At 37.6% G+C, this 14,962-nt stretch overlaps 3 protein-coding genes across 3 annotated transcripts in view; all 3 read left to right on the forward strand.

Annotated features, from left to right (window-relative positions):
- Positions 1–5,036, forward strand: part of LOC103462310 (adhesion G-protein coupled receptor G5-like) — a 5,514-nt gene extending 478 nt beyond the window's left edge. Inside the window, exons 2-10 of the mRNA XM_008405001.1 lie at positions 209–284; positions 393–534; positions 923–1,036; positions 2,218–2,379; positions 2,532–2,574; positions 2,734–2,837; positions 4,176–4,291; positions 4,593–4,861; positions 4,936–5,036. Coding sequence (XP_008403223.1) covers positions 226–284; positions 393–534; positions 923–1,036; positions 2,218–2,379; positions 2,532–2,574; positions 2,734–2,837; positions 4,176–4,291; positions 4,593–4,861; positions 4,936–5,036 — 1,110 coding nt within the window. The 5' untranslated portion in view covers positions 209–225. The remainder of the gene's footprint in view (positions 1–208; positions 285–392; positions 535–922; positions 1,037–2,217; positions 2,380–2,531; positions 2,575–2,733; positions 2,838–4,175; positions 4,292–4,592; positions 4,862–4,935) is intronic.
- A 1,223-nt stretch (positions 5,037–6,259) lies between these two features.
- On the forward strand, positions 6,260–10,607 carry LOC103462237 (G-protein coupled receptor 56-like). Its single transcript, XM_008404893.2, has 3 exons — positions 6,260–6,383; positions 9,607–9,763; positions 9,891–10,607. The coding sequence occupies exons 1-3, from the start codon at positions 6,282–6,284 to the stop codon at positions 9,992–9,994; spliced, it is 363 nt and encodes a 120-aa protein (XP_008403115.1). The 5' UTR covers positions 6,260–6,281; the 3' UTR covers positions 9,995–10,607.
- Positions 10,608–13,390: 2,783 nt separating this feature from the next.
- Positions 13,391–14,962, forward strand: part of LOC103462309 (adhesion G-protein coupled receptor G5-like) — a 14,932-nt gene continuing 13,360 nt past the window's right edge. The window contains exon 1 of the mRNA XM_008405000.1: positions 13,391–13,450. Coding sequence (XP_008403222.1) covers positions 13,443–13,450 — 8 coding nt within the window. The 5' untranslated portion in view covers positions 13,391–13,442. The remainder of the gene's footprint in view (positions 13,451–14,962) is intronic.

Raw genomic sequence — 14,962 nt, forward strand, 5'->3', positions numbered from 1 at the left:
AGTTTCTAATACTTTATTATTAGACACTCAATTGTTTTATCTCTACAAATATTACTCCACCTACAATATCTCTGGGAACAAGTTTGTCACCACTGACAATGACGTAATTAGCACGTCTATGTCAGACATGTCTGAAGAGACATAACGTTACTGAGTGTCTAATAACGAAATAAATATTAAGACATTATAATTTACCTTGCATGAACAGCGTCTGCCAAAAATGTTATGGAAGCCTTGTCCTCAGACTTGAAGAACGGAAGCTCTGATGCCCGAGACATTGTTCGGTAAATATTTGAATTCTTATCAGAAAATAAGAAATGTTGTATTATTGTGTGGATTATTTGCAAACTAAACTGAACTCGTTTATTTTCTTTCTTTCATTTTCCCACAAGAAAAACTGGGAGACTAGAACAAATCCTAGAAAAAACTGACGTGAATGAAACTACATACCTATCAAGTGACAGTGTCAAAGCCCTTCTTTATAAATCCACAGATGACTTCAAAAGTCTTGAAATTCAAGCAAATAACACAGAGGTAAAAAAAAATACAGTAGCCTATACTAAAAAAAAAAGAAAAGAAAAACATAAATGTATGTTTGTATGGTAACAAAGAAGAATTAAAAAAAATCAACAATAGTGAGCTTTTTATTAATATTTAAAACATAGATTACAACAAGAGACTCCTTCAATGTTTGGTCAGGCATTGTTTTGGTCTTTTGAAGTTGTCTCCTTTGAGAATCTGGGACAACTTAGGCTCTTGTAACATAATAAGAAGTAAAAAAAACTAAAACAAAAACAAAGCAATGTTCCAAAACATGTTTTTTTTTCAAAACATCTGTCCTTGTCGACAAATGTGACTGCATTATGCTATCATATGCAATTCAGTGCAATGTTTCTCCTTTTATTTTTTGTCATCTATATAGGCCAAGGTAAATGCCTCTGTGTCCAACATTAAAATGAAGATTTGCATACCGAGAGAGTTCAACCTTCAGAAGAATGATAGAGTTGTTTTCTCCATGATTAAAATGCCAAAAAATGTAAGAGACTACACTTTCCATTCTGTTCAATATTGACATATTTATGACATCATGTTAAGCAGATTTTCTTAACATGATGTTTTGAAAGCTCCTTTACTAGAGCTTTCAAAACCAAAGTTTTTGCAGGAAAGTTTTGCTTTCCTGCAAAACCTTAAACACAAGCAGCCTGATTGTGTTTAAACCACAATCAGGCCGCTTTGACAATACTGATTGTGGTAGTGTCAACCAGCATTCATTTTTAAGACCAATGCTGGTTTTAAGAACCAGCTTTGGTATTTCCAATGTATACACTGCATTTGCATATGCAGTGGCAGTCTGTCACTGCCACAATTCAACAGAACAGTAGCTTTAGTGGTGCTTTGGCCGCTGCAAGTCCTGTGATACCTGGTTACATATCAGCTTGCCTACTCAACACAGAAAGAATAAAGCGATCAGCCACAGCGAACAAACTTCCTGAAATAGAGACGTCTTCCCACAAAATAAACAAATAACTCGAAGCTCAGCGCAAGGTTCGAGGCCACTGAGATGTATGAAACAGAAGAAATACTTTCTGACGGTTTTGTCAGCACCCGGTTGACTGGAGGCGCAAAGACAAGATGGAGACTCAGAAATAGAGAAGAAGCTAGCTAGCTGCAGCTAGCCACGTCTGCTAAAACTGAGAAAAACTTTGCTCATTGTTGGTAAAGCAATGAAAAAGGCGCTGCGGGGAGTGGCATTGGGGGACGGACACGAAAGCTAAAACTTAAAACACTGACAGTATTCATTGGAGATGTCCATGACAGATGGAAGACGTGAAAATGAACAAAGTTCCAGATCATTAGGAAGCGTGCTCAAGCTTTTACCATTTGGTGGGTTTTTTGTATGACATATTAGGTGTTGAACATTTTTAAACGGAGGATTTCCTTTTAAAAATATTAAACAAGATTCTTAGTTTTGCACAAAATGCTTATTTAAAAAAATATGAAGGGGAAACACTTTTTAACATCTCATAAACTAATGTTCTATGTGGGTTACTTAAGTTGCATTATTGACAGCAGGTGTAACTTTTATGTCAATGGCCCCACAAAAAAAATATTAATTTATTATTTATTATTATTTTTCCTGGATTTGAAGTCTTCCAATGTCATTTCTGGTTACATTGTTAAAATAACAACACAGTTCTCTTTGACTTGACCCTGTAGACTGCTGAACTACTTACATCTAATGGCTTTTTTGGACAAACTTCAGAAGCAAACTATTCACTGTATGATGATCTGCTGGTTGGCCTGAGTGTGGCTGGCAAGAAATTTTCAGGCCTTCAACATCGAGTCAACATCAGCATATATCTTACAACAAGCCTGATGGTAACACTTTTTTCCCTTAATTCCACAAATCAACAAAGTTCAGTAGATGTTGATGTTGGCAATTACTTCAGAAATGTGACAGATTTGATAGTTTGCTTCATAAAAATAAATTGTTGCCACTTTTACTGTAAATAAGTACTTTTGTGTCACAGAAATCCCAAAAACCCACATGTGTGTTCCTAAATACTACAAACAGTGAGTATTAAACCTAAGAAACATCATGAGAAGTAACATAAATCAGAATTCCTTTTTTGTTGCAGACATTATCTACATCATTGAATGTTGTATTATGATATACTGATGTTGTCTACATGATACAGATGTAATACAATAACAAGTATCTCTGTCTGCCAGATTTAACAAAGTTTAGCACTGATGGCTGTGAGACATTCTGGGGCTTTGATAAGCCGTACATCACTTGTTCCTGTGACCATCTCACATACTTTGCAGTACTCATGGTAAGAATCGGCTTTTTATGTTGTTATGGACTCATTGTTTTTGCTAAAGCAAAAATATTTTCAGATGTAGAACCCCTACTGTCGCAATAAATGACACTCAGAGTAAACTTAAAAGAAAGTCTACAAACATGCAAATGTGATGAAATGACAGAGATAGTCACACCCAGTCATTCAATCTTAAAAAAGTCAGTTATTGCCAGTTGACAATTTCAGTAATGTCTTAGAACATTATCCACCATCTATATGATGGGAACCTAGTATTAAAAAACACAATAGTTTTGCAGTAAATAGGATTTCTAAAAGACCAAGTGACAAAATTGGCGCTAGAAGAAATATACAGAATAAAAGAAATAGAAAGAAATCATATTATAAATGAAATAAAGCACAACACAAAGAAAACTACTGAGCACAAGATTACAAGTTGACCTGTCCATGATGTGCTCCTCTTATCCAGACTGTTCATCCGTCCATTGTGACTATCTACAGCAAAGATTAGGACCTAAAAACTTAATTGATATAGTCAAATTTTACCTCACCAGGGGCCTTTACTCACTATATTAAGGATGTCAAATTCAAACTTGTCATGGCCATACTTAAAGGTTTAGGACCCTAGGTTTAGAGGGCTGAATTTGGGAATCCATGGTCTAATCCGAAGGACAAACTTGGCTAACAGTTTTGAAAATGTAAAGGCAAACATTTTTTTGATATCCTATACAAAAACATTATTTAAAATTACATGAAGTTAACATTTATTTAGACATATTCAGAATTCACAAAAGTGTATATTTTTTTGTCAAAAAGTAAATAGTGTTATTCATGCCCTCATGCAGATTTTTTTACACTGTTATGTCTGACAGCATTTAACAGGCATACAAATCTAATGAACTATCTCAATGATCCAGATATGTAGCTACTTGTATTCAAACCCATGATTATAGATAAAAAGAATCCAAACACCAATCATACCTTAACATGGACAAACACATGCGGTGGAAACCATCTTAGCACTACCAAATCTAATAGCCACCATTATACTTATCTTTTCAGCACTTTCCATTTTGGCATAGCTTCAGTTATAAACGATGGTTTGAAATCTCTTGCTTGTTCTCATAAATTTCATTTCCTACATAAATCATGCTGGTAAAGACTGTGCTATTAAGTTAAACACTTATGAGGATGTGTTTCTTTCTTTTTACAAACATTACATGGTAACTTGATTTAAATTGAATTGGATATCCACATTATGAAGATAATCAAAGCTTAAAATTTTTAATTATCTTGCTGAAAAATTGATAGGTGTAGATCAACAACAGAATGGGAGTATTTTTTTTTCCACAGGTGTCCGCAGACCTCTCACCCAAAGATGCTGAGATATTGTTGTACATCACCTACATCGGCTGTGGTATCTCTCTGTTTGCTCTGGTCGTCACTGTTGGTCTCTTCATCACAACCAGGTACTGTGTTCGTCCATGATAAAACACATTCATACAGAACTATAATTTCCATTTGCATTTTGTCCTTAAGGACAGAGATGTTGTCCTTAATCAATATAATTAATCAATCTATTTCTCCAACATTTTTTTCTCCTGACTTGTGTCTTTAGATGCCTTCTCAAAACACTTAGGTTTTACATTGCCATTTTTTAATTTTGTCATCTCTTCCTGTTTTCCCTCCACTTTATGTGACTTCCTTTTTTGACATGCAAATCCTGACAAGTTGTCATCTACATCTGACCTCATCTTCTGTGTCTGACAGAAAACTCAGAGGAGATGATTCCAAGAAGATCCACATCAGCCTGGCAGTCGCTCTGATCCTCCTCAACGTTCACTTCCTCTCCAGCCAGGCGGCGGCAGCATCGTCCTCCACTGAGCTTTGTCTCTATGTGGCTCTTCTTCTTCACTATTCCCTGCTGGCCTCTTTCACCTGGATGGCCGTGGAGGGCTTCCACCTCTACCTTGTCTTGGTCAAAGTCTTCAACATCTATATGAGGCGATACTTGCTGAAACTCAGTGTGGTGGGATGGGGTGAGTGGCATCAGCAAAATCTGTAGGTCAAGTGGTGGAAGCCTTAACTTAAGGAGGCAGTTTTTGTGTTTTAGGTCTTCCGGCGATCATCGTGACAATAATGGTGATCATACGTAAAGACACCTACGGTCGTGCATCCCTGGGCTTCTCTAACGTGAATGAAACTGCAATGTGAGGAAAAGATCCATTTTTAATCCCTTAATTCAGTGGTATCCAGAGTCAGTCCTCAAGGGCCGATAACCTCCATGTTTTAAGTTCCTTCTCCACTATCAAGTCTCACTCTACCTGATAAATGTCTGATTTGGTTCATGCCAAGTTTCTTGTGTCTCTATTTGAAATTTGTCTCTCACTATTTGGGCGTGAATATGGCAGGAACATGGGCAGTCCTTGAAAGCATAGGAACTTCTGTCTCCAATGCTGTACTTTTTCGCATGTAGCCTTGTGAGAACAGCTTTTCCTAAATCTCTGTATGTTTTTTGTTGTGGGTTGCCTTATCCAGTTAATTCTGTATGCACTCTTCCACCACAATTCTTGATGGGGTTTAGACCTCAAGGTCTGACCATGGAATTGTTGGTTTGCATCTTGCCATCTCGACAAATATCATGGTCTCGTCACAGATTCCATGGGCCAATCTGCTGCCATCAAATCACTTGCACACAATACCTGCAAAGCCTGGCTTGTACCTCCCCTGACGTAGTTCCAAACAATGGGGAAGGACTGTGCAGTAGGTGCAAATGGAGACGAATCTGTGGAGAAGGGGCTTTTGTTCTTTCTCTGGTTCAACGGAACTGAATCAAATGACAGTTTATTTGCAGAACCCTGACATGGCTCTGGAGATGCAGTTGGGTCATTTGGGTCAGCTGTGTTGTGCTGTGTTTAGAGAAACATTTAAAGGAAGCAGAATACCAGTCCTGGATAACTGGAGCACATTTCTTTAATCCTTGTGGGGAAAGGGACTGGTGTATTAGAATGGGGATAATTTATGCAATGTGGAAAACAGGGACAGATTTTGGAATTTATTAAAAAAAAATAGTTCAATTGAAACACAGCCTCAATGTCTTCACCCAAATTCATTGGCGAGTTATGAGTTCTATGGCTGCCAATTCGATGATACATCTCAAAGGGGAATTAGCAGGAACTGTTAATGAAATGTACAACCATCTTTGGTAAAAATGTGTCAGAAGTAGTTACAGCAAGAAATGACTGTTGTTGAAATTGCCTTTGGATGTGTATGCATTTGAATCCTTCCATATGATCTTAAATAATAAGACATCCACAAAATAGTAACTATATTGAATTTCTTGCATTTTGTTAATCACCCTGTTGAGCATTATAGATTCCTTACCTCTGTTTTTCCATTATATGATGATGAATTTCTTCCTTTCTGTATAGATGCTACATAACAGATGACACAGCAAAGATGGTGTCCACACTGGGACTGTTCAGCGTCGTGTTCCTCTTCAATTTGATCATGTTTGGAGTGACAATCAAATGGTACATGGGTGGTGACATAAACAAAGAGGTAATAGTTTCAGAATTTCTTTGTACTTATTGCACTTTTAAATTAATCATCACTGAATTGTACAAATATTTTGTAAAACATAAACATTTAGAAAGAACAACATCCTATGTTTAATCAATAATTTGCTATTCATTTATCCACACTAATGTCTGAGGTATTATTTTGTCTGCCTTTAGAGGCATATCAACTAAAGTGACTTTCGATCCCTACTCCATGCGGTTTAAATAAGATGTTTTTTATAACAGCTTTAACTCTTACAGAGGCTATTCACATGTTCAAAGAGAGTGTAAAGGAGGTTTTTGGAATAGGAAGAGGTCACCAACCAAAATGGTTATACAAAATTGGGATTATGAAAATATTAAATGTTTGCTGAAGTCTGCAACAGACTGGATGGATGGATGGATGGATGGATGGATGGATGGATGGATGGATGGATGGATGGATGGATGGATGGATGGATGGATGGATGGATGGATGNGATGGATGGATGGATGGATGGATGGATGGATGGATGGATGGATGGATGGATGGATGGATGGATGGATGGATGGATGGATGGATGGATGGATGGATCCTTTAAGCTACTGACAAACAGTCTGGCACCAATCCCTGCTCTGCTGAACTTTAGACAGTGAAGACAGTCATGTGCCGTTCTCCGGGCAACTGCCACACCCAAACTCAAACACTGTATTTCCAGACAGGGTCATTATTCCGTAGAGCATGTCTCCATTAAGCTGCACTCCAGTAGCTGTGTTTTGCAACAATGAAATAAATGCTTTGCATATTCCACTTGGTGACATAAAGCTTGCATGCATCTGCTCACTCATAAAACCTCAGTCCACAGAGCTCTATGTGCTCTATTCTCAAGACCACAAAAAAATTTGTTGACTCTAGAAAGTTGTAAACCATCCACCCATCCATTTTCTGTACACCTTTGTCCCTTAGTGGGGTCAGGAGGGTTTTTGGTGCCTATCTCCAGCTAACGTTCTGGGCGAGAGGTGGGATACACCCTAGACAGGTCACCAGTCTGTCGCAGAAAGTTGAAGACCTCACAGCACAATGCCAGCATCCACCGGCTAAATTTAGCATTCCTTGTTTAGCTAGCTTTAGCTTGACCTTTAGCTCTTTCTTTCATAAAATGTATGCATTAGCGTTAAATGTTTATCACATTCATTTTTTAAAATACATATATGAATATGATGAGGTTTCCCTAGTTTGACATTTTATGACCATTTTATCCTATTTATCTAATTTTTTATAATTTTATTATTTAGCTTAGCATTACTATAACATTTTTTCTGTGGGATTGTTGATTGTTGTTTGCATTCCTTTGTTTAATTTATAAATGTACTATAAATAATGTCATATTGCCTGATATAGCAGAAGTTAGTTTATTGAGATTTGATGTCATTGTTAAACCAAATTCACTGATAATTTACTGAGCCAAGTCCTCCACATCTTAAAAGTTACAACCTAACCATGATCCTACCAAGCAATTCAAGTTCCAGTGAGTTCTGGTTACAGTTTGGGTTCAGGGTGGCTCATCTTTGCTGTCCAGTGAAATTTTAGCTATCATTGGGGACCATGATGATGTCTGAGATACCCCTAACCTAGTGATATTATCAAGGGCTTTCCCAGAACCAGAATGTTTTCCCCTCTCTCTTCCTTTCTTCCTGTTCTACTTGTATTCAAAGCCTCCTGTGCCAGTTTTACAATGATTTCCTGGTACCATAGGTATTGATTTGCATTTGTAACTTCTGTGTTCTCACACAAAGTCCTTAATACTGTTTGTCCAACTTTTTGTGTCATCTGTTTTTTTGTGTGTGTGTTGTTTTTTTCTAAAACACGAACCAGTTTCTCTTTGCTTTTCATGTTATTAATTGCCCTAATATAATTGTTTGAGGTTGGTTTCCATTTAGATCGCACTGAAATCTGTTGTATCAAACATGAATATTAGTGATGTGACTTAAAGTAATTACTGTATTTTCTGAACTGTAAGTCATGTTTTTTTTATAGCATTGCTGATTCTGCAACATTTTTTTCCTGTTCAGGCCACATTCTTTTGTCTGATGTATTAAATCTTACTGACTGACATGAACCAAGGAGTTAACATACCAACTGCAGCGTCAAAGAAGATAACTTCGGGCTAAAGTTGGAAAAACGAGTTCACAGATGGGTTCTGCTGCTCTCTTGGAGAAGCTCAGCAATGGTCCAGTTACATTTCCATAGTTGTCATGGAGATGAATATGAATAACTTTGAAGTTTGGGCCTTTTTGGTGTTACCGCTTACTTCAACTCAACCGCCTCTCCATCAGAACTCAGACATCAGAGTGTCAGAAACTGCCAGCAGGATTCCAAGCCACAGTCGACAGTTTCTGTGGGTTTCTAAGAAAAGCAGGTAACTGAACATAACTAGCTTGGTAAACACCAGCCCCTTGTTCTATACTTTGATTCGTACAGAGTATTTGGACCCTCAGCTGTTGAAAACGATTGCTTTCTGGAAGTGTGGACTCTGTTTAAGTTTGAATTGACTGAATCTGATTTTACCCAGTCACTAACGGTTGGACGTGAAATACGCAATGCACCAGCTCAGCCATGAAGAAAGCTACGCTATGAAGCTTACTGGAAAATACGTACACTGTTAACAACCATCCCCCACTGAGAAGAATGAAGTGCAGAGCTGAATGATTTCTCTGCCTAATAAAATGTCTTGAAGAATGTCTCTTATTCCGACTGAAATTGCTCAATATTTGGAGTGTAACCAACATGGACTGACTGGCTTCCTTCACTTCCTCTGCTGCCATTGCTGAAACTACAGGCAGACAGCAATTCTAAAACAGCCTAGACAATTTACGTCATTGTTCACAACTTCTTCTGTTTGCTAATTGGCCAGGATGAAATTCTACCAGAAAAATCAATGGGAGAAATCCCAGACGGAGCACTGAAGGGAGATGACATGGACAAAGTTATCCATCCCTTTGGACAATTTCTAAATAAGTTAAACTTACAGTCCAGTTCGAGCTATGTGTATTTTCTTCATTTTTTGACTGATGGAACTTGTAGATCAGATAATACGGTAATCGTAAATGGGTTTCAGTCTGACCTGTTTGTTTTTGTAAATTTCTTGTGACTTTTTGATTGAGTTGAACTCTCACCACAGTTGTATGTCAGCATATTTATTGAATATAACTTGCAGTGTGTGTTTGTTCATGTCTTTTATTAGCACGGACAGAGGCAGCATCATAAAGGCAAGCAGGAAATTTGCACCCTGCTGACACTGATGGTCCTGCTGGGACTGACCTGGGGCCTGATCTTCTTCTCGTTCGGTCACCTCGACACTCCCGGCCTCTACAGCTTCTGCATACTGAACTCTTTGCAAGGTTTGAAGAGATTAAAGCATCTTTTAAAACTGTATACTGTATTATTAGTCTCTTTGTGTCATTTATAAATGTGTATGTTATTGCTTTCTATACAGTATAAATGTAATTTCCTTGTTGTATTTCACAGGCTTCTCCGTCTCCATTTACTTTGTGTTGTCGTGGAAAAAGTCCAAAGAAGCTGAACTGGGAACTGGGAAGTCGAGCTCTGAAACAAAAAGCTCTAATATCTGAGGATTTACACATCCTTGCCATTTTACGTCTCTTAGGTTTTTTTGTGGTTGTTGTTGTTGTTGTTGCTATATCTATATATATTTAAGAAAACAGGCACTATTGCCTTTGGGAGTCTTTTATATCCCGTCATTTTAGCGAGAAACGGTGCAGCTCTGGTCAACTTTCTCTCAGAGTTACACTTCACATAACATTATGATATGTATATCTATGTATTGTTTTTTTTTTTTCCAATAACCTTTATGCATGGATATTAGTGTATCTTTTCACTTCTTTACCCATTCCAGAGGTTCAAAGATTCCAAAAAATTATGACAGCAAAAATAATCACCTAAGACACTCAAAACCTGACTGGAACTGAAGCAGACGTTAACCGGGTTGAATGAGACTTGATGGTGGAGAACTGATTAAAGATTATTAGTTGGTAAAGAACATATTAGAAATTTGTTCTGTCTTTAATGCTGGGAGCTCAACACGTCCATGTGTACATCGTCATTTTTTATAACCTCTTCTCACAACACAACTTTTCTTCAGACTCACCCTGTATTTTAGGCTTATTTTAAGTTAGAATGCCACACACAAACTTTTACTTCCAGTGATCATCTAAATCATATGCTCTGCATGAATCATTCATCGCCACTACATTCCATCTTTGGGTGACAAATCATAAACATTTTATAAACAGTACAATCTCATCCCAGAGGTCAAAAGGAATCTGCTCTTGTTGTCAGAGAAAGTTATTTGACACAAGCCAACTAATAAAGTGTAAATGCCCAACTTAAACATGAGCTGATTTTTTTGGGGGCATACAATTACAAATCATGCTGTTAACAGGCCTGTAGAAAGATCTCTGCTAATAAGAAGTGGCAGCACATCTGATGAGTTTTTGAAATTTGAAAATGTAAATTTCAGATTTACATTTTTGTACATTTGAAATTTACAAAAATGTAAATTTCAAATTTTCCTGTCACATAGAATCATTTTCTGGAACAACCAAGTAACTATGTTAAACTCAGTTGTTATAAAATGCTATTTATATCAAATATGACTTCAATCAAAATTTGACTTTGTAATTTAGCACCTGTCTCTTTAAGAAACTCCTGCTCTTTCTGAAACTCCGCCTTCATGAAGTCATCACAACATGGCTCCACTTAACAATGTTTTTACCACTGGCAAGTAGCTCCTATGATGAGCTCAGCTGATGTGCAGTCCCACCAGGTGTTTGCTAATTTCTGCTGGCTAGTCTGGATAAAGCATGAATCACACTGACACTGCAAGGCTCTCACTACGCTGTGATATACAGCTGGATGCACAAACACATCATTCATAAAACTGGCTAAATCTGATCAAATCAGACCAGTTTACTTTATAAAACAGGTCAAGTGGCTTTTCATAATTTTAAGTTTAGCTGACAGGAAAAACAATCACAGTCTGAAGATTTTTTTTTATCTCAATACATAAAATCCTGTTAATTCAGTAATTTAATATGACAACTTCCAAGTGGTTCAGCTACCCTAAATGTCATTCTAACAATATCACTCTTTCAAACCAGACTAAGCATGCCTGTTCGTGTATTGCTTTTTTTGACATTGTGAACAAAGTTTGAGCTGTCTCTACAGTCATGGCCAAAAGTTTTCAGAATGATTCAAATGTTAATTTTTCCAAATTCTACTGGTTCAGTTTTTATAATGGCAATTTGCATATACAATTTGCTGATCACTCTATAATAGAGTTATAGAGTGATCAGCTTAACAACAATTAATTGCAAAGTCAATATTTGCCTAGAAAATGAACTTTATCCCCCAAAACACATTTCAACTTCATTGCAGCCTTRAAAGGACCAKCTAACATCGTTTCAGTGATTGCTCCATTAACACATGTGTGGGTGTTGATGAGGACAGGGCTGGAGATCAATCTGTCATGATTAAGTAAGAATGACACCACTGGACACTTTAAAAAGAGGCTGGTGCTTGGCATCATTGTTTCTCTTCTGTGAACCATGGTCATCTCTAAAGAAACACATGCAGTCATTGCACTGCACATAAATGGCCTAACAGGGAAGAGTATCGCAGCTAGAAAGATTGCACCTCAGTCAACAATCTATCGCATCATCAAGAACTTCAAGGAGAGAGGTTCCATTGTTGCCAAAAAGGCTCCAGGGCGCCCAAGAAAGACCAGGAAGTGCCAGGACCGTCTCTTAAAAGTGTTTTAGCTGTGGGATCGGGCTACCAGCAGTGCAGAGCTTGCTCAGGAATGGCAGCAGGCAGGTGTGAGTGCATCTGCACGCACTGTGAGGCGGAGACTCTTGGAGCAAGACCTGGTCTCAAGGAGGGCAGCAAAGAAGCCACTTCTCTCCAGGAAAAACATCAGGGACAGACTGATATTCTGCAAAAGGTACAGAGAGTGGACTGCTGAGGACTGGGGTAAAGTCATTTTCTCTGATGAATCCCCTTTCCGATTGTTTGGGACATCTGGAAAACAGCTTGTTCGGAGAAGACGAGGTGAGCGCTACCACCAGTCTTGTCTCATGCCAACTGTAAAGCATCCTGAAACCATTCATGTGTGGGGTTGCTTCTCAGCCAAGGGAGTCGGCTCTCTCACAGTCTTGCCTAAAAACACAGCCATGAATAAAGAATGGTACCAGAATGTCTGCCCAGAGCAACTTCTCCCAACCGTCCAAGAGCAGTTTGGTGATGAACAATGCCTTTTCCAGCATGATGGAGCACCTTGCCATAAAGCAAAGGTGATAACAAACTGGCTCAGGGAACAAAACATAGAGATTTTGGGTCCATGGCCTGGAAACTCCCCAGATCTTAATCCCATTGAAAACTTGTGGTCAATCATCAAGAGACGGGTGGATAAACAAAAACCTAGGAATTCTGACTAAATGCAAGCATTGATTGTGCAAGAATGGACTGCTATCAGTCAGGATTTGGTCCAGAAGTTGATTAAGAGCATGTCAGGGAGAATTGCAGAAGTCCTGAAGAAGAGGGATCAACACTGCAAATATTGACTTGCTGCATTAACTCATTCTGTCAATAAAAGCTTTTGGTACTCATATGATTGCAATTGTATTTCTGGATGTGATGAAAACATCTGACATACACACGTGAAAACCAGAGGGCAGCAGATCATGTGAAAATATAATATTTGTGTCATTCTCAAAACGTTTGGCCATGACTGTACAGTTTCATTCATTTGAAGATGAGCAGCTAAGGTTTCATGACTCCATGAAAATTAAAGGCAAATGTTTATCTGAGCACTTCCTCTTTTTTTTCTCATACACCATGTAAATAAAGCTTTTGAAGTGAGATGTTACTCATTATTTTTTCCACCTGCTGTCACACAACTGTTCTGTCAGCTTCAGCTTTCAAAGCTCACTAGGCACCTGGAGGTTTCTGTCGCATCATCTGTTCTTTTCCCAGACAAACTCGCTACAAGAACTTCACAACATGCAAAGGTAGGTTATGATACTTTATATGTAGAACAATATTTCATCTGTTTGTCAATAAAATATTTGAGTAAAACTATTGCTTACTTAACAAAGCAGGGACAAAATGATTGGTTATGCATTTCCAGCCAAGTGCAGGGCATTGTCATGATTTGGTGAGGATGAACGCTAAGACCCAGGTTGTGAAGAAAATGATGAATTTAATGATGAATGCTCAAAACAGTCCAACACAGGCGGCACGGCAGAGAATTTAGCACACAGGTAATTACCGGTAGCTACTGATACACAGAGGACTGAAAACGAGAACTTACGCTAACCAGGACTTTACAGTTCAACTGGAGAGCAGAGACGTGAGACAAGAACTGACTTTAGACGAGGACCCAACAAGAGACAAAGGACACAGGTGGACTTAAATACACAGGGAGGATAATCAGGAAAACTAGACACAGCTGGGATCAATCAACAGGGAGGACAGGACATCACAGAGACTCACGGGGAACAAGGACACAGAAAAAAACAAGAAATAAATACACAAAAACACAGATCATCACAGGCATCATATAAATATACGAGCCTTTTTGTCAGTTCGATCAGATGAAGGTTTTCAAAATAAAGAGACAAAATCAAGTGACACTCTTCGCACATGATCCTGTACGATGGGCCTGACTAAGATATCTTTTTTGAAATTATTACAAGCCATTCATAATACAAGCAGAACAAAGACACAATGTTACCAGAAGAAAGTTGCAAAATTACTTGAAAAAAGTTGTTTAAATGAGAGCAAAGCTTTGATGGAGTTATAAAATCGTCAGGTCTGTGATTTTTCCTTTAAAATAGTTATTTGCACAAAGCTCTGCTACTGATAATAATTTGATGCTGATGTGTTAAAAGACCAAGTATGTCCTATTTGTAAAACTGATAAAGAAGTATAACTTCACAAGATGTTCAAAAAATCTCATTTTAATTTATTATTTCTTGTGTAGGAGATATAAAATTATTGCTTCATCCTACTGATATTTACGACTTTATTCTCATCATATTATGAGTTTATTCTAGTGTTAGAACTTTTTAGTTCTATTACTACAAATGTTATAATCTAAGTTATATCAAAGTTATAATCACAACTTTTTTTTCTTTGTATTCTTGTATTATTTGGACTTTCTGTCAAACTGCTTTATTTGTAGAATTAAATAGCTTCATTATTGTGTTATTGTGACAAAATTCTTATATTCTTTTTTCTAGGTGTGGCCCTAAAACCCCGTATTTCTCTTGACTCTTGTCAAAATATTTCCTTAGCATTATTGTTAAAATTAGATATAAAAGTATGATTCAGCTAGTCATATTGTGTCTTACTTTGTCTTCTTCCTTTCTTTCCTTCTTTCTTTCTTTCTTTCGCACTGCATGCTGGGAGTTGGTGGAGGAGCGTGTGGTGAGAGGGCTGAGAGATTGGGAATTTCTAGCTTGTTTGTTCTACTTTTGTTTGGTTTTCTATGGGTTTTGTTCTTTAAAATAGTATCGTTG

Source organism: Poecilia reticulata, linkage group LG3, assembly GCF_000633615.1.
Source record: "Poecilia reticulata strain Guanapo linkage group LG3, Guppy_female_1.0+MT, whole genome shotgun sequence".
NCBI classification, from domain to species: Eukaryota; Metazoa; Chordata; class Actinopteri; order Cyprinodontiformes; family Poeciliidae; genus Poecilia; species Poecilia reticulata.

Coding starts and splice junctions, on each gene's coding strand:
- LOC103462237 (XM_008404893.2), top strand. CDS start 6,282: ATGGTGTCCACACTGGGACTGTTCAGCGTCGTGTTCCTCTTCAATTTG. Junction 6,384..9,606: donor GTGGTGACATAAACAAAGAG/GTAATAGTTTCA, acceptor GTCTTTTATTAG/CACGGACAGAGGCAGCATCA. Junction 9,764..9,890: donor CATACTGAACTCTTTGCAAG/GTTTGAAGAGAT, acceptor TGTATTTCACAG/GCTTCTCCGTCTCCATTTAC.